At 45.2% G+C, this 25,249-nt stretch overlaps 1 protein-coding gene across 1 annotated transcript; it reads left to right on the top strand.

Moving 5' to 3' along the window:
- The first annotated feature begins 5,414 nt into the window (after nucleotides 1–5,414).
- LOC138954165 (uncharacterized) lies at nucleotides 5,415–21,121 on the top strand. The gene is made up of 4 exons (XM_070326069.1): nucleotides 5,415–8,088; nucleotides 8,509–8,587; nucleotides 14,285–14,411; nucleotides 19,142–21,121. Exons 1-4 carry the CDS (start codon nucleotides 5,793–5,795, stop codon nucleotides 21,119–21,121), a joined length of 4,482 nt encoding a protein of 1,493 aa, XP_070182170.1. The 5' UTR covers nucleotides 5,415–5,792.
- The last annotated feature ends 4,128 nt before the right edge of the window (nucleotides 21,122–25,249 follow it).

The raw sequence follows: 25,249 nt of genomic DNA, 5'->3' as shown, positions 1-25,249 counted from the left end.
GGTAATCTATTCCAGGTCACAGGGGCTTGATAGGCGAAGGACCTCTCGCCACATGTCTTTGTTTGCACTGTGGGGAGTCGGAAGAGTCGAGTGTCGGCGGCGGAGCGAAGCTGACGAGAGGGGGTGTAGAGATTGAGGAGTTCTGACAAGTATTCTGGGGCAGAACCAGAAACGACGGCAAAAGAAAGAGAGGAGAGTTTGTATTCGATCCTTTTAGTGATTGGCAGCCAGTGTAGAGAGTGAAGAAGGGGTGTGGCGTGTTCATACTTGGAAGATTTGAAGACCAGGCGGGCAGCGTTATTTTGGATCCTTTGAAGTCTATCTAAAAGGTACTTTGGGAGGCCGGCGAGAAGAGAATTGCAATAATCTATCTTTGAGAGGACTAAAGAACACACTAACGTTTTGGTTGCATCAGCGGTGAGGTAGTGACGGACTGAACTAATCTTGCGCAGCTCTAGATAGGCGGACTTGCAGGTGTTAGAGATGTGTTTTTGGAAAGAGAGAGTTGGATCGAGAGTGACGCCAAGGCTGCGGACAGACGGAGAGAAAGAGATAGGTAGTTCGTTGACAGTGAGAGAGGCAGGAAGAGAAGGGTGATTGAGAAATTTCTTGGGACAGGCCAGCATAACTTCGGTTTTGTCACTATTTAACTGGAGTTTGTTTAAAGACATCCAATCACTGAGGTCCGCAATGCAATCCTGTGTCCGAGATACCAGATCGTCAACTTCAGCAAGGGGGGCAGACTGATGAAGCTGTGTATCATCAGCGAAACTCTCGTGCGACAACGCATGGCGACTGATAACATCGGACACAGGGGAGGCATATAGAACGAAAAGTATAGGGCCAAGCACGGACCCTTGCGGGACACCGTATTGGAGAGATGAAGGTTGAGATTTGATGCCGTTGACACAAACGGTCTGCGTCCGGTTAGTAAGGTACGAACGAACCCAGGAAAGGGCCAGATCATGAACACCAAAGGAGTGCTGAAGCCTGTGGAGCAGAATTTCGTGGTCTATCGTATCGAATGCGCTAGACAAGTCCAGTAGTGTTAGAATGGAGACCTGATTTTCGTCAAAGCTAAGAAGGATGTCAGCTACATGCAGAGACATCTTTCCCTGGCTTATTTCGTGCACTGCCTCAACGAGACCCTCCTCCCTTTGTCGAAGAACTTTTCTGAGAATAATTTTGTGTGTTACACATGAGTTGAAAATGTTTGACTGGAAACAAAAATCCCCATTGTCGTCAAAAAGTGGGTCAGGCACTGGGGGCAGCTGGTAAAAATCACCAACACACACGACTTGCACCCCCCCCCCCCCCCCGAAGAAGTTTTCAACACCGCGAACGATCCTGCAAACTTCTTCAGCTTTGGCAAACATCCTCGAACTTAAGAGGGAAATTTCATCGATGAACAGTACATCAGCCGTTGTAATTCGTGCTCGTGTGGTGATGTACCGTTCATCGGTGAGCAACGTGTGTGCTGTCTCTCTCACACTGTGTCAGCCTTCCGCAATTCCTGACCAGCGGTGTAGAGTCATGGCTCCCACTGGTAGGCTCTGGCAAGCGATGCCAGTTGCTGCTGTCACTGCAACTTTTCGCCCGGATGACCGAAGACTGTGGCATAATTTGGCAACGGGTGTTGTTTTCCCACTGCCTGTCAAACACACAAACACACAAACACACAAACACACAAATAATGAAAGAGAATCGCAAGTACATTTTATAAGATCATGATTTTGGGGGTCAATTTCATAAAACCACTTGTAAATACTGTTCTAATAATCAAAAACATTTTCAAAATTGATATACCTGTTAAACCTGTGATAAATATGTATATAATAAATTTGTTTAAAATCAAAGAATTTACTCTTTCCTGAATGTGTGATTTCTGTCGCGTGTTTCTTTCAGGCGAGATATTCTTTCGGCTAGCCACTCGCGAAGCTAGGAGGCGAGATTGTCTATGAAACAGTTTCGTGGCTAGCTACACAAGAATTAAACACCATTGGTTGATTCCGAAAAGGTCGTCTGCACTGGTCGGTAAAAAAACATGGACAGCCAATCGGATGGGCAGCTGAGTGGCCGCTATGTTTTCTCGCCAAGCGAGCAAGCCTAAAGCTACCTAGCGTTTGAGGCGAGAATTCTAGCGTCACTCGCGGTGAGATGTGCCCAAGAAACGGTACTTCCTCGCCCCACTCGCCTTTCCTCGCCTGTAAGAAACAGACGACTGGTGAGGTCTGTCTAAATTTGAAGTTAATTCATGACTCTTTTAATGTTTTAGAGAATAAATCACTTGTACTTGAACTCAAACACAGAAATAAAAATAAAAAATTCTCTGGGCAAATTAAGTTTGCATTTACAATGCACACATAATTTAGTTGACTTAAAAACCTACAACTTTCACCTTCCAGCACAGCTAGTTTATAAAAACAAGCAAACAACAATAAAACGCATTAAAACATGTTTCTCCATGCAACAGTCTACAATATAATCTTTAAATTTAATAAAAAAAACAAGTCGCGTAAGGCAGTGAAATTGACAAGAAGAGCGGGGTAGTAGTTGCGCTAAGAAGGATAGCACGCTTTTCTGTACCTCTCTTTGTTTTAACTTTCTGAGCGTGTTTTTAATCCAAACATATCATATGTATATGTTTTTGGAATCAGGAACCGACAAGGAATAAGATGAAAGTGTTTTTAAATTGATTTCGACAATTTAATTTTGATAATAATTTTTATATATTTAATTTTCACAGCTTGTTTTTAATCCGAATATAACATATTTATATGTTTTTGGAATCAGCAAATGATGGAAAATAAGATAAACGTAAATTTGGATCGTTTTATAAATTTTTATATTTTTTTACAATTTTCAGATTTTTAATGACCAAAGTCATTAATTAATTTTTAAGCCACCAAGCTGAAATGCAATACCGAACCCCGGGCTTCGTCGAAGATTACTTGACCAAAATTTCAACCAATTTGGTTGAAAAATGAGGGCATGACAGTGCCGCCTCAACTTTCACGAAAAGCCGGATATGACGTCATCAAAGACATTTATCATAAAAATGAAAAAAAAGTATGGGGATTTCATACCCAGGAACTCTCATGTCAAATTTCATAAAGATCGGTCCAGTAGTTTAGTCTGAATCGCTCTACACACACACACACACATACACACGCACACACGCACACACACACACACACGCACATACACCACGACCCTCGTTTCGATTCCCCCTCGATGTTAAAATATTTAGTCAAAACTTGACTAAATATAAAAAACGGGCGGGGATGTAGCTCAGTCGGTAGCGCGCTGGATTTGTATCCAGTTGGCCGCTGTCAGCATGAGTTCGTCCCCACGTTCGGCGAGAGATTTATTTCTCAGAGTCAACTTTGTGTGCAGACTCTCCTCGGTGTCCGAACACCCCCGTGTGTACACGCAAGCACAAGACCAAGTGCGCACGAAAAAGATCCTGTAATCCATGTCAGAGTTCGGTGGGTTATAGACACACGAAAATACCCAGCATGCTTCCTCCGAAAACGGCGTATGGCTGCCTAAATGGCGGGGTAAAAAACGGTCATACACGTAAAATTCCACTCGTGCAAAAAACACGAGTGTACGTGGGAGTTTCAGCCCACGAACGCAGAAGAAGAAGAAGAAATAACAAACAAACAAACAAACAAACAAAAACAAGAGACTGATGTCACCCAAAAACTAGCTGACTTGTCTTGCTTCTTGAACTAACCACCACTACAACCCTCCAGTCAGAATCGTATGTTTGTCCATGAAAGTAGGTCAACTAAGCAGGGGGCTGCTACTCGCTTCCTTCACCAATTCTTTTCTTAGCCATCTTGAATCTTGATTCTCGCTAACAAAGAGACGGAGAGGCGGGGCTAAAAGTGGGAGGAGCCATAATCTTAACGGCCGCGTTTTACAAAGTGAAACGATCACTGCAGAACATTACGTTTTGGAAACCTATTGTGGTTCTTAGATTTACCTGGGGGCATAATAAGCCAGGAATGAACTTCATTTTAAGTTACATCTTGCTGTTTCTTCAACAACATCAACAACAGCCAACATTTCTTTTAGGTCTTCATGTTACGAAAACTGGTAAACCGTCACTAGTTCTCTTTTTATCTAAACTTCAAGTAAGTTTAAAGCCTATTCATCAACAAAAGTAAAGTTAAGAAGTGTACATACCTGCTTGTCCAAGAATAATGACGTTGTGTCCAAGCTCGACTAATTCACGTGCTTCTTCCATTTCTTAGAGTGGACAAGTCGAAAGGGCGGTCGAAGAACGCCCAATGTCGGAGCAGACGCTTTTCTGAGCATGCGCAGTAAACCTTTTACTGCGGAACGCTCCGGATGTAACCTTTTGTAGCCTTTGAACCTGGTTAACTGCCGGTAGGTTTCGATCTTCCAAATATTAAGCTCAAAGAGAATGTTTTGTGTATCATTTCACGGGGTTTGAGGCTTCTGTGTGCCTCATCAGTTATATTGGACTAATTGCAGGCTGCTAGAATGTTGTACACTCTTGAGAACGTACGGAAAGCGGAAAACATCGGCGCTTGTTGCACTTTCGATTCGTCGAGGTTCCAGGTTCCTCTCATGGAGTGGGTGTGGACACCGAGCCCGTTCTTGACAAACTTCTCGATGTTGGTGAATGGTTATTTCGAATTTTTTGCTTGAAGTGAAAGCTTAATCATTTTTGTTTGTGTGTGAGGTTCGTGCGTTCGGGAAGGGGGTGCAGAAAGTGATGTAGAAAGCTTGAAACGGAGCGAGTCGGCAGTGCCGAGCACTCTGCGTTATATTCCTTGTAGTAAATAGTAGTAGTAGACTGTATGGAATAAGGAGTAAATAAATGGAATAAGGAGTAAATAATGATCGACCGGCGATTGGATACAAGCTCCTGTGGTACACACGAACTGAACTCTGAAGTCAGTTTGCCACCAAAATGTGAACTCCAGACTGTGTGCCGGTAAAATTCCGGTTCCACTTTTTGTCGGCACCGGATCCAGGAAAAGGATCGATCCTTTTGCACGATAATTTTGCTCGTGTGTTTGACCCTTTCCGCGCGTAGGGCGGAAAGGGTCAAACGCAAAAAGTATGCATCCTTTTACTCGATCCTTTTGCTCGATCATTTGACCCTTTTCGCCTTTCATAGGGTGTGCTTTTCAGAACGCGTCAGAGCTCATGATAGATCGATACGAGAAAAAGAGTCTCGGCCAGCCCTGACTGAGTGTGGATCGCCATCTTTACCGCAAGAAGAGACACAGACAGAAAAGAAAATGAAATAAGGAAATATGACGTCATATCTGTCTGACTTGCTTTTCGCTGAAGATGACGCGAAGTTTGGTCGGTTTTGTTCTTAGAAGAATCCCTTCTTCGTTCGTTGTGTGCAGAGACAAACCTGCGTGTCCTCTATTACAGATTCGACAATCAAGTGAATGTGATAGGCATATCAGTAACTTGTTTGATATAATTTGAACAGATTTGTTAACCAGATTAAAAGTAACAGGAGTGAAAAAACGTGAGCTTACTACATACATTCTTCATTTTACTGTGATAGGCCCAGATGTAAATATTTTCCAGCACGGAGACCACCATTGTAAACCGAGAAAGGAATCTAACTTGGATCGGTCCCGCACAGCCAAGCAACTATGTTTAAGGGACGTTAACAACAAAGAACCAATAACGCAGGAACATTGCGTTCACTCTGGTTCACTGAACGTTGTCGAAGACTTCTGGCACTGGAATAGATCTACAACACCATAGAGTGCACGGCGGGACAGTTCAAAATGTTGAGACGTCTTGTTGTTCCCCGTTTAAATAGATCTACAACATCAGACACGCACACACGAGGACGATGGGGAAACAACCTGTACTACTTGGTGACCCTACTCTCCAGCACCGTAGGTCTTGGCAATATGTGGCGCTTCCCTTTTCTCGTGCACTCCAACGGGGGCGGGGCCTTCGTGCTTATTTACCTTCTGATAATGGTGCTGGTGGGCATACCGCTGTGCTCCATGGAGCTCGTGCTGGGACAGTTTACAAGCAGGTCGCCTGCAAGATGTTACGAGTTCTGCCCGCTCTTCGAGGGCGTGGGTTTCTCCACGCTTGTGATCTCAATGTTAGCCCGTACTTACTATAGCGTCATTACGTCCTGGTCCCTGCTCTACTTCTTCAAGTCATTCACGAGCAAACTACCGTGGGCCGAGTGTGATAGGAAGTGGGCCACGGACTTCTGCTGGGACTACCTGATCCCTTCCAACGTGTCGGCCTGCAACGCGTCAGGCTGGGCGGCGGAGAAGGACGGAGCGTGCTACAATACCAGCGTCATCCCAAAACGCATCACCGCCCTATGGAACGTCAGCCTGGCCACGGAGAACGGCATCGATCGCGTCCTCCCGGCCAAAGATTACATGCTTAACGAAGTCCTGGGCGTGGACAAGGAGGGCGTGGGTCTGACCCACCTGGGCGAGCTCAACATGGAACTGGTCGGATGCCTCTTCTTTACCTGGTCCATGATGTGTTTGTCTGTGATCACAGGGTTAAAGAGTTTGACCAAGATGGAATGCTTGACAATGATCTACTGTACAGTGGTTCTCCTCATTCTTTTTGGTTTCGGCTTCACTCTGGACGGCGCCATTGAAGGCATCACGTGCTACCTGACCCCGGACCTGTCCAAGCTGTTAGAGGTCAAGGTGTGGGAGAAGGCTGTGGGGCAGGTATTCTACACGCTTTCCATCTCTGCCTCAACGCTAGTCGGCCTGGCCAGCTACAACGTCTTCAACTCAGATCCTGTGCTGCACGCCGTCATCTTGGCCGTAGCCAACGCCTCCGTCAGCTTGATGAGTGGCTTCGTCGTCTTCACGTCGCTTGGTTACGTGTCCCAGCTGATGGACATCGAATTAGATCAGCTGCATGCAGGCGGCACCACGCTGGTCTTCGTCATCTATCCTGTCGCCCTCACGCGGCAGAAATATGGCCAGTTCTTGTCGTGCATCTACTACCTGATGATCTTCTGCTGGGCCTTGTCCACCTCTATTGGCACCTTGCAGGTTTTCTTCGGCGCGCTCTACGACCTGTTCCCCCTCATCCGCAACCACCGCAAGCCCACGCGCGTGCTGATGTGCATGGTGTACTTCTTGGTCTGCCTGCCCATGGTGACCGACGCGGGGCTGATCTTTGTCAACATTCTTAACTTCTACCTGTACTCTTTCAACATTTTCATTATGTCGCTGTTGACAGTGACGGCAGTGACGTGGGTGTACGGACTGCGTCACTTCCTTGTGGACGTGGAGGTGATGATAGGAGTCGACGTGCTGCACTGCGTGCCCTGGGCTTGGGGCAAGTACTACCTGAGCGCCTGCTGGTTGGTCTTGAGCCCCGCCTGTTTGGTGTTCACCTGCGTGCAGCAGTTCATTGGGATGGAGCCGCCGGCACGTGTGGACCACAGAGGCCACCTACTGGGGCTGGGACTGTCCTGGCTGACGCTGCTGCCCATACCGCTGGCCGCGATCTACAGCCTGTTGCGCCGCTCCGGGACTTTGCTGCAGAGGCTGCGCGCCGCCACCACGCCCAGCGAGATGTGGGGACCCGCCTCCATCAAGCACCGCAAGATCTGGCTCAGCGTCTATGCTGGCAAGCTGGGCGAGCACACCCAGACTAGCGTGGCGTCGCTCAAAGAAGGCTTCAAAGACTTGCGGGCGGACGAAGACCCAGCAGCTTCCGAGGAAGCGAATGAAATCTCCTCCGAGCTCCTGGGTGGCGTCCTTACCCATCCGCCTGACTTGGACTCTTGCGATATTACCTTCTCAGAAATGTTTGATAATGCATACTTGGATGAAGATGCGACCTGGAAGAATGAGAACATGGATGTAAGTCATCCACAAACCTCACCCGATGTTGTCGTCACTCCAACCTCCATAGGTTCGTCGCCTGAGAACCCTTTCACATCCTTCGAGACCGTTTTTGAACTGCTGAATCAGGACAGAAAAGACTCTATTGCGGACGTCCCTGCCATCACGGGCAGCAGCACGCAGACCACCATAGGGCTTTTCTCCTCCCATGACTTGCTCCCCGGCACGCCTGGTGACTAGGTCACTGTCCAAACTGCTGTCCTAACTGCTTAAGAGGCCTTCACAGACTTTCGGGCGGAAGATGTCCGAGCAGCTTTCGAGGAAGTGAGTGAAACCCCCTCGGAGGGTGATATCCATGTCCATTAGCCTGAAATAGTGTATAATGCAGCTGCTGCAGACGCGAGAGGAGATAATAATAACATGCTCCGGGTTCGAGTCCGCTCGACTGAAGGTTCTTCGACTTCCATCGGGAGCTTTTCGGAAATGTTCCAATCGGCAAAACTGCAGGAACAGGACAATAGAGACACTCCTGGGGACGTCCCTCTCATCACCGTTAGCAGCTGGCACACAGCAAGAGGCCTTTTTCCCCATGAGTCGCTCCCCAGCCCTCCCAATGTCCAAACTACTGACCACACTGTGAATCCCCCGCAAGGACAAGGAGGCAGTTCAAAGGCTAACACAGCTCACCACGCGCCCCCGGGGGAAAATGCACCACCAAAGGGAAGGCTGACGTAGCCATGTCGGGCAAGCAATTGACCCGTGGCCGGACAATGCAGATCTGACCGGTTCAGTCATTCCCGTGCAAAACACTTCAGACCACAGATTTTTCAAGGCTTTGACATGTGATAAGACCGTCCCTCCACATACAAACCTACCGACTATTAGCAGCCTGAGTACTAACTGTTTGGACTGGCAATTTGTTGATAAAACATTTGTTTTGCGGAAACCAGATGGATTTTGTGAAAATAATTCAACTGAGAAATCAGTGAGTCTGAGTTACTAGTATTGTGATCATTTTCACAAGTTTTCATTAATAACAAGCTGGTTAATAAAACAAATATCGTCTTCATTTTACGAGTTTTTATTGAGTCACCTGAGTAATCTTGGGTGAGTCTTAGAATTCACCCGTGTCCGTCCGTCCGGCCGGTCATGGAAAAAAAAAAACCTAAACGTTGACGTTGTCTCGGATGTTTTTCAAATTAAACCTTCAAAACTGTGTGAAGGGTTTGATGATCCCACGTGGTGACCCTGGTTGGGTTGACCCTCGTCACATTTTGGGGTCAAAGCGGGTCCATGTTTGGCTTGTTTTTGTCAAATTTCACAGCATGAACATGTTTGCTGGAAAATAGTTTTACCACTGAAAATAGTTTTACCACTGAAAATAGTTTTACCACTGAAAATAGTTTTACCACTGAAAATAGTTTTACCACTGAAAATAAGTAGAAGTGCAATGTCCAGCGAAGGAAAATTTGCATCTCTCTCTCTCTCTCTCTCTCTCTCTCTCTCTCTCTCTCTCTCTGTCTCTCTCTCTATTTCTCTGTCTCTGCCTCTCTCTCTCTCTCTGTCTCTGTCTCTCTCTCTAGCTCTCTCTCTCTGTCTCTCTCTCTGTGTCTCTCTCTGTCTCTGTCTCTCTCTCTGTCTCTCTCTGTCTCTCTCTCTCTCTCTCTCTCTCTCTCTCTAAACTTATCATGCCGGGTCCGCAAACATCAACAGATCAAAAGCTTAGCAGTCTTAATTTTTTATCACTTAAAGATCAGTTATTATTTAATAAGGCGCTTTTAATGTTTAAGGTACAAATAAACGAGACCCCACAGTACATGCGATCATTATTTCAGAAAGCAACAGACAGATATGGCTCAAACAAATTAATTTCCCCGCTACCCCGTATTGATTTATATAAAACCAGTTTAGCGTTTTCGGGCTCAACAATTTGGAATTCGCTACCATGTGAGATAAAGGGGTCAAGCACGACTAAACACTTCAAATCGCAGCTTCGCAAATATCTGTTGTCACGAACAGTTACATTCTGAAGCTGTTTCTAGCAAGAATGCATTGCTATCACTAACCTCTATATATTTTGTTGATGATGATAATGATGTCGACGATAATCATCATGATGATGATGATGATGATGAAGTTGTTGTAGTGTGTGTGTGTGTGTGTGTGCGTGTGTGTGTGTGTGTGTGTGCGCGTGCGTGTGTATGTGTGTGAGCGCATATGTGTATGTGTGTGAGCGCATATGTGTATGTGTGTGTGTGTGTGTGTGTATGTATGTGTGTGAGTGTGTGTGTATGTGTGTGTGTGTGTGTGTGTGTGTGTGTGTGTATGTATGTGTGTGTGTGAGTGTGTGTGTTGTATTGAATGCGAATGTGATTGCAGGCATGCGGCGCGCGTGTGTGTGCGAGTCGAATGTTCTTTTCCTTTGTATTATATTGACATACATGTACATTTCAATGTTATATTATGCATTATGTAGTCGTATAGGTAATGTTGTAATTAGTAATACTGTATGATTGCGATTGACAATTGTCCTTTTATTGTCTTAGTTTAGCAGGGACAGATTGTAAGACTAGGCGTGAGCCTAAAATCTCCATCCTTGAGTAATAACGTTTGTTCGTTCGTTCGTTCGTTCTCTCTCTCTCTCTCTCTCGCACACACACACACACATACACACACACAGACACAACAACAACAACAACAACAACAACAACAACGCATAAACAGACCCAAACACGTACCCACACAACTACGCACTATCTTCTTCTCTCTCTAAACGATCGAGAAAAGAAAACAGAGGCTAAAAGAGAGTGAAAAGCAATAGAAAGAGAGCCGGAGATTAAGAGACAGAGAGACAGGCAGACAGAGAGAGAGAGAGAGAGATAGAAAGAGAGACGCACATGAACTAACAAAAGATAGTAAGACTACGAGAAAGGCCTCACAAACTCGCACACACACACACACAGACACACACACTCACACACACATACACACACACACACACCACACACACAACTACAGCACACAGACACACAGACAGAGACACACACACATACAAACACACACACACACACACACACACACACACACACACACACACACACACATATATAAAAAATATACACACAGGTTCGCGCGCGCACACACGTACATTCACAGACGCTATGTTCTCCGTATCTCTCAAACACTAACACATGTGCATACCAACATGAACACACAGACAAATAAACACATACACGCAAGACAGATCCTAGACATGTCACTTAAAAAACGTAAAGAATGCAAGACCCAAGAGAGGGGATGACGTCACACGTCAAAACATCTTGACTTCTTCTTGTCGTTCGCTGTTAGATCGCCAGTCCGGACTGCAGGGCGAAACGTGCTGTCCTCTTGACTTGACTTGCGCAATCTTTATGTTGTAGTCTAGACTCGGAATTCAGGTTATTCCACACGCCGGAAGCGGCCTTGGGCGGCGTTTGCTACAAAAAACAAGAGTGGCAAAGCAGCTACCCTATTTAATTAACGCTTAAAATTAATTTACCAACAGAATAGATGAATCTGGCAACAGAGAGGCTTACCTCATCAACAGATTTTCTACAATGAAAAAGGATTCTTTGAGCACGAAAAAAGATGATTTCAGCCACAGATAAGATGATTCAAGCACGTAAAGAGATGAAACTAGCAACAAACTACTCACCAACAAATCGGATGATACTAGCAATGAAACGGATACTTCCTACAACATTAACTAAAAATAATCTACTAAACTGATACATTCTGTTTGTTAGATTTTCTATTTTGTTGTTGAATTAGCCTTGTCATTTTTAGAACATAACACGATAGAGAAAGACAGAAATTGTACACAGAGCTTTAGAAAGATCATTCTGATAGTGACAAATGTAATCGAAATAGCTTAACTTGTACATATTCTTGTTCACTCACACATAGGCCACACATAGTGCATGTACAGTACTAAGATTAAAGGTTTAAAAGTTCATCAAATTAAACCTGGAAAGTCACTGACGGACAAGCGCTGCTTTTGCCAACTTTGGGCGCCCGCGTTTCCGCTTTTGGCCGATGGGTATCATCTTCGCTTGGGATAGAGCTTTAGATACTTTGAGTCTGATTTCACATCCCAAAGAGAGCTTGCAAATGTTGCCCTTGAGAAATCCTGGGCAGTTGCACCTAAACTGGTCAGAGTCTGGGTCAATTGTGACCTTCCAGATGGCATTCTACAGGCAGCAAAGTCATCGAAATCTGCCCATGAGGCAGATTGGTTCTTTTCTTCAACATCCCTAATGGCTGTAGCTAACTCCTTGTCTAAGGTTGAGGATGCGACGTAGATCAAGTTGCCTGCCTTCAGCGACTCCCTAGGCGATGAGGCCCACTGATAAGCCTCCCTCCACAATTTGAGATCACGCTTGGGGACATCCTGCACAGGGATTTTGGGCTCATCTCCATCTCTACCTGGGGCTCTCTCGGCAGACCAGTTCTTCACAATGTCTTGCTCAACAACAGCGAGGAATCTGGACAACTCCAATCTTTCACGAATGGTATTCTGCCTCTTGATTTGCATGTTGGTGGATTCCAGGGCATTGTTGGTTGAGGGGTGATCAATGGCATATCCCTCGTACCAGGTGATGTTCTAATCGAGCCATGAGCTCTCAAAATATTCGATGAAGGAAGCCACTCCTTCTTCCTCTGATGCCTTCCACTTCCTAAGGAACAGAGCTGCGGCTTGGAGGAACGAATCATCATCAGGACACGTTTGGAGAATGCATATGTCAACATTGACCATAATTCACCTAGTGTCAACATTGATCATAACTCACCCAGTGCAATTGTGTGATGAACGGCCATACATTGTACGCAGTTAGTGAAAACTACTCAAGAAAATCAACATTGACCATTCATCCATTCTTTGTAGCTATTTTGTTGTTGAAAACGTCTAATTTGTTGCTCAAAGTGGCTAATCAATTGCTGAGCGTATTTTTTGTTGCTGAAGTGTATTAATTGTTGGTGAATCATCCATTCAGTTGCTGGTTTATTTTTATTGTTGCAGATTCAGCTTTTCTGTTGGTAATTAAAATTTATGTTGCTGGAAGCATCTATTTATGTGGTGAAAGCGGCTAATTATGTGATTTGTCTGTCTAATTTGAGGGACCATTAAATACAAGCCTTTAATTAACTTAGTATGCTCCCATTTTTGTGTGAATTTCCATCCCCAAATGTAGCACCAGTTATATATCAAAGAATCCTTCTTTGTCATGTATTATTGGCATGGACAATGAGTAGATTGGGCTCACTAGCCTTGGTGGCCAGTCTCTGAGAAGGACAACTTGGATTCCAAACCCGGGCGGACAGAGCTCGTTAGCCTTGTTAGGCAGTCTGTCTAGTAGACATATACTCCGAAAAGAAAGCTGCACCTGCTAAGGCCGTTCTACACGTGGCAGCTTCTGCACCTGTGGAACTTTGAGCGTTGTTGTTGTTTCTACGCCAGTTAAAAAAATTCGGCTTGAAGCAAGAAATCTTAATCCAGTTCTATAGGGCTACTATTGAAAGCATCTTGTCTTTTTCCATCACTGTCTGGTTCAGTAGGGCTACTGAGGCAGAGCAGATCAACATAAGCAGAGTTGTACGAACAGCTTCCAATATTGTGGGTTGCGAGCTTCCCTCCATTGCCTCCATATACACATCCCGAAGCGCTCAGAAGGTCAAAAAGATTCTGGCAGACAACTCGCACCCTGCTTACAAGTTGTTCTGTCCCCTACCCTCGGGCAGGCGTTTTCGCTCGATCAGGACACGCACCACGCGTTTCAGAGACAGTTTTTATCCAAGTGCAGTGCGTGTCCTGGCTCCTTAAGCCCTCTAACTGCCGTTCTTAGTTAAAATTAAGCTTTTACTCAAGGTTTATGTCCTGGTATTTTGTTGTGAGACACAGCCGTCAAGCCTTTAAATACCTTATTATTTTCTTAAAGTTCACCTACCCAGTGTAGTATTGTAATAAATGTTTTAGTTTTAAAATTATTAAGGATTTGTGATTTTAGTTATTGTCGTCATAACTGATGTCTGATGCATATATAATTCTTACTGATACCTCTATACTGTTTATTTTACGCATATGTACAATTGATGGTTAAACACGTTTTGTTAAGGAGGAGCATGCTTGTGCGGGTGTGCTGTTGTGGGTTTTGTGTGGGGAATGTATGCGGGCGTGCGTGAGCGTGTGTGTGACTGAGATTGCAAGCGATGTTTGGAAGGGCGTGTATGGATTGATTGATTGTACTCTGGCCAAAACATGTCCCTAGTGTACTGCACATGGTTGAAATAAAGTCTTATGTCTTATGTCTTATGGTAGGCGAGAGGGTGGTGAGGCGACTGCACAACATCTCTTCACCTTAAAATTTCCCCTGTGCTGGTCAACCTAACAGGCTGATGCCGGAAATTGAGGCAGGCCATCCAACATACCAGTTACATCCAAAGTCCTGCGGCGATGGGGAACTTGCGACGGGAACAGGCGGAGGATGCTGCTGGAGGTTCCCAGCAACAACTCTGCAGGTAGGCGGCTGTGAGGTGATGGTCGTCCACCGCACACTGAGGCAGATGCGGTGGCCGTATCCACTCACAGCGATAGACCAGGCCTCTTCAGGGACAGCACTGCCCTCCCCACATGGGAAGGGGGAGATAAAAAGGATCCCTAAACAAAGCCTGCCTCAACACGACTTTAGAAGGTAACCGCGCCTGCTTGGTCATCCAATTATGCGGTCGATATACAGCACCAAAGAAGAACAAGTCGCGTAAGGCAAAATTACTACATTTAGTCAAGCTGTGGAACTCACAGAATGAAACTGAACGCACTGCATTTTTTCACAATGACCCTAGTCCGCCGCTAGTGCAAAAGGCAGTGAAAGTGACGAGCCTGTACATGTTTAGCGCGGTAACGGTTGCGCTGTGCTGCATAGCACGCTTTACTGTACCTCTCTTCGTTTTAACTTTCTGAGCGTGTTTTGAATCCAAACATATCATATCGATATGTTTTTGGAATCAGGAACCGACAAGGAATAAGATGAAATTGTTTTTAAATCGATTTTGGAAATTTAATTTTGATCATAATTTTTATATTTTTAATTTTCAGAGATTGTTTTTAATCCAAATATAACATATTTATATGTTTTTTGAATCAGGAAATGATGTAGAATAAGACGAACGTAAATTTGGATCGTTTTTTTATAACAAAATTATTACAATTTTCAGATTTTTAATGACCAAAGTCATTAATTAATTTTTAAGCCACCAAGCTGAAATGCAACACCAAAGTCCGGCCTTTGCCGAAGATTGCTTTACAAAAATTTCAATCAATTTGATTGAAAAATGTACAATAGGGGAAGGGCTCCTAATATGGACCACTTTTTTTTTCATGCTGATAACTAGCTTGTATTCTTGCGAAGAAGTTTCATTTTGTGTTTGGAATTCCTTCTCTCTTAGGTTGACGGTTAGGCCTATTTAGAGTGAAATAGCTTTGATAGACATTCAGCAACAATTAAATACAGAAAAAATCACAAAGGGTCCATATTCGGTGTCCGAACTCCCCCCCCCCCCCCCGCCCCCGTGTACACTACATTGGGTGTGCACGCTAAAGATCCCACGATTGACAAAAGGGTCTTTTCTGGCAAAATTGCTCAGGCACAGTTAATAATTGTCTACCTATACCCGTGTGACTTGGAATAATAGGTCGTGAAAGGTAAATATGCGCCGAAATGGCTGCAATTACTGGCCGTATAAAATTTCATCTCACACGGCATCACTGCAGAGCGCCTAGAACTGTACCCACGGAATATGCGCGATATAAGCCTCATTGATTGATTGATATTAGGAGCCTGGGCGCCTAATATGGACCAGTGAAGCGGACTTCACGAATCACTGTAAAAAGCCCCCTATATTTCAAAATAACATGATACAACTTAGTGTACAAGTCAGCCTAATTAAAATATTATGCTCTAGATTTATCTGTTTCGGGTTGATGAGAGCATTATTTGAAGCTCACCAGGAAAGTAAAGAAGCTTATCAAAAACAGAGTGAAAATAAGTGAAATTATCAACTTCCACGAAAAGAAGACTTTTTGTTGCATTTTTTTTAAATCTCGAGGGCTAGTTATAGGTTATTTCCAGCAAGCTTCTTAATGAATAAAGGAAAATAGCCTTTAGCTTTTATTTTTTTCGATTTGTTGAAGGTATTACTAGGGATACTTTGAGATTTTGCTATTATTTTTTGTTTGCAGTAGAAACTCGGGGTCAACACTGGGTGGGTGGCCGAGTGGTAACGCACTTGCGCTCGGAATCGAGAGGTTGCGTGTTCGACCCTGGGTCGGGCCGCTATTTTCTCCCCCCTTTCCTAACCTAGATGGTGGGTTCAAGTGCTAGTCTTTCGGATGAGACGAAAAACCGAGGTCCCTTCGTGTACACTATATTGGGGTGTGCACGTTAAAGATCCCACGATTGACAAAAGGGTCTTTCCTGGCAAAATTGTATAGGCATAGATAAAAATGTCCATCAAATACCCGTGTGACTTGGAATAAAGGCCGCGAAAGGTGAACATTCGCCTAACAGGCTTGAGGTTTGCTGGTCGATGTGAATGCGTGATATATTGTGTAAAAATTCCATCTCACACGGCATAAAGCGCTTTGAACTTCGGATAAGGCGCTATATAAATAAAGAGAATAATAAAGAGAATAATAAAAACACTGCTAAAATGTAACAAATACGGTTTTAGCTGTCATATATAGCAATTTTTGTGGGATAAAAGCTTTGGCTGTGGACAGAAACGAGTCCGTTTTAGGCGGCAAATTTAGAGTGAACGCTGCCAAAAATGAAAAAAAAGAGAAAAACCCTAACGGTTTTGAGATTTTTGTTTCTGCAACTGTTTTGACATGTGCAAGTTATCCAGAGAGGGTGAATACAGCGAATACAACATTTTTGAGCGCTCTAGCGCCGTTAGTTTGTCAGAACAGAAGGTGGTCCATATTAGGAGCCGGTCCATATTAGGAGCCCTTCCCCTACTTGTTTTCTTTTTACATTTAGTCAAGTTTTGACTAAATGTTTTAACATAGAGGGGGATTCGAGACGAAGGTCGTGGTGTATGTGTGTGTGTGTGTGTGTGTGTGTGTGTGTGTGTGTGTGTGTGTGTGTGTGTGTGTGTGTGTGTGTGTGTGTGTGTGTGTGTGTGTGTGTTTGTATGTGTGTAGAGCGATTCAGAGTAAACTACTGGACCGATCTGTATGAAATTTTACATGAGAGTTCCTGGGTATGATATCCCCAGACGTGTGTTTTCATTTTTTCGATAAATGTCTTTGATGACGTCATATCCGGCTTTTTGTAAAAGTTGAGGCGGCACTGTCACACCCTCATATGCCAGGTGTTGCAGGGGTGTGTTAAGGCGTATATGCATGAATGTGAGCATGAGAGCTTGAAACTGTGTCAGTGCTCTGCGCGAGTGTGTTGGTAAATGCGGTGCAAGAAAATCAAATAATGTAACAAGTGTGAAGAAATTAGAAATCCCAGTAAAATATCGTACAGTGTCGTCATTGTCCCTCAAAGAATCAAGTGTCATTTTTTTCTTGGCAAGTTCGTCTTTAAGTTCCCGATTTTCTAGCACCAGCCTGTTTAGTTCATCCCGAAGCTGCTTTTCTTCATCTTTAGAAATCCAGGCAAAATTGTCATAGGTTTCAGTCTGGCAGTAAGTACCACCACAGTCACCTCTCTCGGGAAGAGGAGCAGCCAGTTCTGCTGTATCCGAAGTACCTTCCCCGTCGACATCACCAGCATCCTCTGCTAAATTCGGGTGAGAAGGAGTTGACTCACTCCCCACAAGCTTCTTCCTCTCCTTGAGTCTCTGGTACTGTCCTTGTTGGCTGTCAGGCTGTGTCCCTGCACCATACCCAAGTTTCAAAGTAGGCGTTCAGTTCGGACTGTTTACTTCCCACAGGGTTGATGGTTGCCCTGGAAAAAAAATCAAAGGCAAATGTATTGTAAAATATGGATTGGGAGTTATTTTAAAAATAAGTCACCCAAAATAAATGATTGAGTAAATCTAGACACAGATCTACCCTTTAAAACGGAACTATGAAGTTGTATCAACAATGACCATTTATTGTTCAAATAAATTCTGATGATCAAATCCAAGTATTTCACATTGGGCAACCATGATTATGATGATAAGTTGTTATAGAGAGTAAGTGTAAGACTGACTCGCTCAGTCATAGACTGCACTCAGTGCAGGACTGACCGACTGACCGACTGTCCGCACACTACCATCACAACACAGCTTGCATAAAACACAGACTAACCAAGGCAGGTGTACAAAAGCATGAGTACTTACCATTGACAAAATGATCAGAGCACACGTATCTCCTAGCTGTTGATTCAAAGTTGACATTCTTCAGCTGAAGCTGTGCCAACCATTCTCGCCGGCGTCGTGCAGTCAAATCCCTTGTCTCTTTGCCCTTTCCGTTGACAACAAATGGAACAGAAAATAATCTTCTGTCCCTATCTCTATCTTGTCTGTTATGGCAATTTTTAACACTACAACTAGAGACCATGTCGATAAATGCAGGAGATTCGGAGTGCAGATTTCGCGTGTTGCCTTCTCGCGTGTTCCGCCGGAATGCCTGAGGCAAGGCTGGACAACTCTGCACACGACTGTGTGACGTCATCGCGTCAGAGCTCATACGAGAAAAAGAGTCTCGGCCAGCCCTGACTGAGTGTGGATCGCCATCTTTACCGCAAGAAGAGACACAGACAGAAAAGAAAATGAATCAAGGAAATATGACGTCATATCTGTCTGACTTGCTTTTCGCTGGAAGATGACGCAACGTTTGGTCACAGTAAAACACAGGTTTTGTTCTTAGAAGAATCCCTTCTTCTTTCGTTGTGCAGAGACACACCTGCGTGTCCTCTATTATAGATTCGACAATCAAGTGAATGTGATAGGCATATCAGTAACTTGTTTGATATAATTTGAACAGATTTGTCAACCAGATTAAAAGTAACAGGAGTGAAAAAACGTGAGCTTACTACATACATTCTTCATTTTACTGTGATAGGCCCAGATGTAAATATTTTCCAGCACGGAGACCACCATTGTACACTGAGAAAGGAATCTAACTTGGATCGGTCCCGCACAGCCAAGCAACTAGGCTGAAGGGACGTTTAAAACAAAGAACCAATAACGCATGAACATTGCGTTCACTCTGGTTCACTGAACGTTGTCGAAGACTTCTGGTACTGGAATAGATCTACAACACCAGAGAGTGCACGGCGGGACAGTTCAAAATGTTGAGACGTCTTGTCGTTCCCTGTTTAAATAGATCTATAGCACCAGACACGCACAAACGAGGACGATGGGGAAACAACCTGTACTACTTGGTGACCCTAATCTCCAGCACCGTAGGTCTTGGCAATTTGTGGCGCTTCCCTTTTCTCGTGCACTCAAACGGGGGTGGGGCCTTCCTGCTTATTTACCTTCTGATGATGGTGCTGGTGGGCATACCGCTGTGCTCCATGGAGCTCGTGCTGGGACAGTTTACAAGCAGGTCGCCTGCAAGATGTTACGAGTTCTGCCCGCTCTTCGAGGGTGTGGGTTTCTCCACGCTTGTGATCTCAATGTTAGTCAATACTTACTATAGCGTCATTACGTCCTGGTCCCTGCTCTACTTCTTCAAGTCATTCACGAGCAAACTACCGTGGGCCGAGTGTGATAGGAAGTGGGCTACGGACTTCTGCTGGGACTACCTGATCCCTTCCAACGTGTCGGCCTGCAACGCGTCAGGCTGGGCGGCGGAGAAGGACGGAGCGTGCTACAATAGCAGCGTCATCCCAAAACGCATCACCGCCCTATGGAACGTCAGCCTGGCCACGGAGAACGGCATCGATCGCGTCCTCCCGGCCCAGGATTACTTGCTTAACGAAGTCCTGGGCGTGGACAAGGAGGGCGTGGGTCTGACCCACCTGGGCGAGCTCAACATGGAGCTGGTCGGATGCCTCTTCTTTATCTGGTCCATGATGTGTTTGTCTGTGATCACAGGGTTAAAGAGTTTGATCAAGATGGAATGCTTGACAATGATCTACTGTACAGTGGTTCTCCTCATTCTTTTTGTTTTCGGCTTCACTCTGGACGGCGCCATGGAAGGCATCACGTGCTACCTGACCCCGGACCTGTCCAAGCTGTTAGAGGTCACGGTGTGGGAGATGGCTTTGGGGCAGGTATTCTACACGCTTTCCATCTCTGAATCAACGCTAGTCGGCCTGGCCAGCTACAACGTCTTCAACTCAGACCCCGTGCTGCACGCCGTCATCTTGGCCATAGCCAACGCCTCCGTCAGCTTCATGAGTGGCTTTGTCGTCTTCACGTCGCTTGGTTACGTGTCCCAGCTGATGGACATCGAATTAGATCAGCTGCATGCAGGCGGCACCACTCTGGTCTTCGTCATCTATCCTGCCGCCCTCACGCGGCAGAAATATGGCCAGTTCTTGTCGTGCATCTACTACCTGATGATCTTCTGCTTGGCCTTGTCCACCTCTATCGGCACCTTGCAGGTTTTCCTCGGCGCGCTCTACGACCTGTTCCCCTTCACCCGCATCCATCCCAAGCCCACGCGCGTGCTGATGTGCATGGTGTACTTCTTGGTCTGCCTGCCCATGGTGACCGACGCGGGGCTGATCTTTGTCAACATCTTGAACTACCACCTGTTCTCTTTCAACATTTTCATTATGTCGCTGTTGACAGTGACGGCAGTGTCGTGGGTGTACGGACTGCGTCACTTCCTTGTGGACGTGCAGGTGATGATAGGAGTCGACGTGCTGCGCTGCGTGCCCTGGGCTTGGGGCAAATACTACCTAAGCGCCTGCTGGCTGGTCTTGAGCCCCGCCTGTTTGGTCTTCACCTGCGTGCTGGAGTTCATTGGGATGGAGCAGCCGGAACGTGTGGACCACAGGGGCCACCTACTGGGGCTGGGACTGTCCTGCCTGACGCTGCTGCCCATACCGCTGGCCGCGATCTACAGCCTGCTGCGCCGCTCCGGAACTTTGCTGCAGAGGCTGCGCGCCGCCACCACGCCCAGCGAGATGTGGGGACCCGCCTCCATCAAGCACCGCAAGATCTGGCTCAGCGTCTATGCTGGCAAGCTGGGCGAGCACACCCAGACTAGCGTGGCGTCGCTGAAAGAAGGCTTCACAGACAGACGAAGACCCAGCAGCTTTCGAGGAAGCGAATAAAATCTCCTCCGAGCTTCTGGGTGGCGATATTACCTTCTCAGAAATTGTTGCCTACTTGGATGAAGATGCGACCTGGAAGAATGAGAACATGGATGTAAGTCATCCACAAACCTCACCCGATGTTGTCGTCACTCCAACCTCCATAGGTTCGTCGCCTGAGAACCCTTCCACATCCTTCGAGACCGTTTTTGAACTGCTGAATCAGGACAGAAAAGACTCTATTGCGGACGTCCCTGCCATCACGGGCAGCAGCAAGCAGACGACCATAGGGCTTTTCCCCTCCCATGACTTGCTCCCCGGCACGCCTGGTGACTAGGTCACTGTCCAAACTGCTGTCCTAACTGCTTAAGAGGTCTTCACAGACTTTCGGGCGGAAGATGTCCGAGCAGCTTTCAAGGAAGTGAGTGAAACCCCCTTGGAGGGTGATATCCATGTCCATTAGCCTGAAATAGTGTATAATGCAGCTGCTGCAGACGCGAGAGGAGATAATAATAACATGCTCCGGGTTCGAGTCCGCTCGACTGAGGGTTCTTCAACTTCCATCGGGAGCTTTTCGGAAATGTTCCAATCGGCAAAACTGCAGGAACAGAACAAGAGAGACACTCCTGGGGACGTCCCTCTCATCACCGTTAGCAGCTGGCACACAGCAAGAGGCCTTTTGTGTAAGGGCATGTGGTAACAAACTGAATTACAGCTGGTTACTGTCCATCAGCATGTACTGAACACGCACTCATCCGCTCGTTCCATTCTTATCAGTCACTCCCACAAATTAATTGTCCACACCAGCTGTTTGCAGTTAAGTCAACGTAAAGTGAAATGTTATTGAATTAAAGCTGTTTATGATTTTAACTTTTGTGAAAAATCATAGCAATGTCAAAATCAATTTTTGGCTCATGTAAGTGTAGCCTATGCGATCGTAACTTTGTCTGTCTGTGCGTGCGTGTGTGCGTGAGTATGTCTGTGGAAGAAACTTTAACATTTGAAGACGTCACATTATGGCGTAAGAGGGTTAGACGTCACGCGAAGGAATTACTGAAAGTCTCGGTCATTGTTATTTTGAGCGGGCCGAGACTAGTTTTTTCGTCGAAATCGGCCATTGGCAGTCGTGTCCCTGTAAGTAGGCTACATGCAGACAGACAGATCTACCCCCCGCGGGTTAGGGGGAGTCCCGGTTGGGACGAGAAAGAATTTACCCGATGCTATCCAGCATGTCGTAAGAGGCGACTAACGGATTCTGTTTCTCCTTTTACCCTTGTTAAGTGTTTCTTGTATAGAATATAGTCAATGTTTGTAAAGATTTTAGTCAAGCAGTATGTAAGAAATGTTAAGTCCTTTGTACTGGAAACTTGCATTCTCCCAGTAAGGTCATAATTATATTGTACTACGTTGCAAGCCCCTGGAGCAATTTTTTTATTAGTGCTTTTGTGAACAAGAAACAATTAACAAGTATCTATCCCATCTCCCCCCTTTCCCCTATTCCATCTCCCCCCTTTCCCCGTCGCGATATAACCTTGAATGGTTGAAAACGACGTTAAACACCAAATAAAGAAAGACAGATCTAGATCTAGTGTCTCGCTTTCTTGCACAGTGTCACCTATGCTTACTGTGTGTGTGTGTATGTGTGACGGAGCGATTGAGTTTGTGTTACTGTTTGTCGATTTCTTACATGAGCCTTGAAGGCTTCACCTCTTGTCCAAAACATATTTACAAAAAACAAGAAAAAGTTTAGCATCAAATTATAGCACAGCAGGGCACTGCTGGCCGATTGTCTCCAGCAAGAGGCCTTTGTTTATGTTTGGTCGTTATCTTTGCCTGTGCGTGTATTGTATGTTTGGTCGTTTTCTTTGCCTGTGCATGTATAGTTTGTTGGTTATGTTTGGTCGGTTTCTTTGCCTGTGCGTGTATAGTATGCTTGGTCGATGTATGTATTGTAAAGCGCTAAGAGTAGACATTTTTCTAGAATAGCGCTATAAAAGTTTGCATTATTATTATGAGTCGCTCCCCAGCCTTCCCAATGTCCAAACTGCTGAGCACACTGTGAATCCCCCGCAAGGACAAGGAGGCAATTCAAAGGCTAACACAGCTCACCACGCGCCCCCGGGGGAAAATGCACCACCAAAGGGAAGGCTCCCCATAAGACGTAGCCATGTCGGGCAAGCAATTGACCCGGGGCCGGACAATGCAGATCTGACAGGTTCAGTCATTCCCGTGCAAAACACTTCAGACCACAGATTGTTCAAGGCTTTGACATGTGGTAAGACCGTCCCTCCACATACAAACCTACCGACTATTAACAGCCTAAGTACTCACTGTTTGGACTGGCGATTTGTTGATAAAACATTTGTTTTGCGGAAACCAGATGGATTTTGTGAAAATAATTCAACTGAGTAATCAGTGAGTCTGAGTTACTAGTATTGTGATCATTTTCACAAGTTATCATTAATAACAAGCTGGTTAATAAAACACGTCTTCATTTTACGAGTTGTTATTGAGTCACCTGAGTAATCTTGGGTGAGTCTTAGAATTCACCCGTGTCCGTCCGTCCGGCCGGTCATGGAAAAAACAACTAAACGTTGACGTTGTCTCGGATGTTTTTCAACTTAAACCTTCAAAACTGTGTGAAGGGTTTGATGATCCCACGTGGTGACCCTGGTTGGGTTGACCCTCGTCACATTTTGGGGTCAAAGCGGGTCCATGTTTGGCTTGTTTTTGTCAAATTTCACAGCATGAACATGTTTGCTGGAAAATAGTTTTACCACTGAAAATAAGTAGAAGTGCAATGTCCAGCGAAGGAAAATTTGCATCTCTCTCTCTCTCTCTCTCTCTCTCTCTCTCTCTCTCTCTCTCTCTCTCTCTCTCTCTCTCTCTCTCTCTCTCTCTCTCTCTCTCTCTCTCTCTCTAGCTCTCTCTCTCTCTCTCTCTCTCTCTCTCTCTCTCTCTCTCTCTCTCTCTCTCTCTCTCTCTCTCTCTCCTTCTAAACTTATCATGCCGGGTCCGCAAACATCAACAGATCAACAGCTTAGCAGTCTTAATTTTTTATCACTTAAAGATCAGTTATTATTTAATAAGGCGCTTTTAATGTTTAAGGTACAAATAAACGAGACCCCACAGTACATGCGATCATTATTTCAGAAAGCAACAGACAGATATGGCTCAAACAAATTAATTTCCCCGCTACCCCGTATTGATTTATATAAAACCAGTTTAGCGTTTTCGGGCTCAACAATTTGGAATTCGCTACCATGTGAGATAAAGGGGTCAAGCACGACTAAACACTTCAAATCGCAGCTTCGCAAATATCTGTTGTCACGAACAGTTACATTCTGAAGCTGTTTCTAGCAAGAATGCATTGCTATCACTAACCTCTATATAATTTGTTGATGATGATAATGATGTCGACGATAATCATGATGATGATGATGATGATGATGATGATGAAGTTGTTGTTGTGTGTGTGTGTGTGTGTGTGTGTGTGTGTGTGTGTATGTGCGTGTGCGTGTGTGTGTGTGTGTGTATGTGTGTATGTGTGTGTGCGTGCGTGTGTATGTGTGTGAGCGCATGTGTGTATGTGTGTGTGTGTGTGTATGTATGTGTGTGTGTATGTGTGTGTGTGTGTGTGTGTGTATGTATGTGTGAGTGTGTGTGTTGTATTGAGTGCGAACGTGATTGCAGGCATGCGGCGCGCGTGTGTGTGCGAGTCGAATTTTCTTTTCCTTTGTATTATATTGACATACATGTACATTTCAATGTTCTATTATGCATTATGTAGTCGTATAGGTAATGTTGTAATTAGTAATACTGTATGATTGCGATTGACAATTGTCCTTTTATTGTCTTTATTTTTATGTCTTAGTTTAGCAGGGACAGATTGTAAGACTAGGCGTGAGCCTAAAATCTCCATCCTTGAGTAATAAAGTTCGTTCGTTCGTTCGTTCTCTCTCTCTCGCTCTCTCTCTGTCTCTCTCTCTCTGTCTCTCTCTCTCTCTCTCTCTCTCTCTCGGGACGGCACGAGATCAAGCAGGGCGGATTTTTCACTGCTGCGATCTCTCCAGCTCGAAATTCTTCATTACTCCACCACAATGTCTGTTGCTGGACTTCCAACCGCAGTAAAAGCCATGCTAGAGGCCC

This window comes from Littorina saxatilis, unplaced genomic scaffold (genome assembly GCF_037325665.1).
Source record: "Littorina saxatilis isolate snail1 unplaced genomic scaffold, US_GU_Lsax_2.0 SUPER_12_unloc_2, whole genome shotgun sequence".
Taxonomy (NCBI): Eukaryota; Metazoa; Mollusca; class Gastropoda; order Littorinimorpha; family Littorinidae; genus Littorina; species Littorina saxatilis.
This window is presented reverse-complemented; position numbering and strand designations above follow the sequence as displayed.

Bases quoted from the DNA above. Each gene is read 5' to 3' on its own strand.
- LOC138954165 (XM_070326069.1), top strand. From the start codon at position 5,793: ATGTTGAGACGTCTTGTTGTTCCCCGTTTAAATAGATCTACAACATCA. The intron at 8,089-8,508 runs GTGACTAGGTCA...ATCCCCCGCAAG, and splicing joins CTTGCTCCCCGGCACGCCTG to GACAAGGAGGCAGTTCAAAG. The intron at 8,588-14,284 runs GTAGCCATGTCG...TCAACCTAACAG, and splicing joins CCACCAAAGGGAAGGCTGAC to GCTGATGCCGGAAATTGAGG.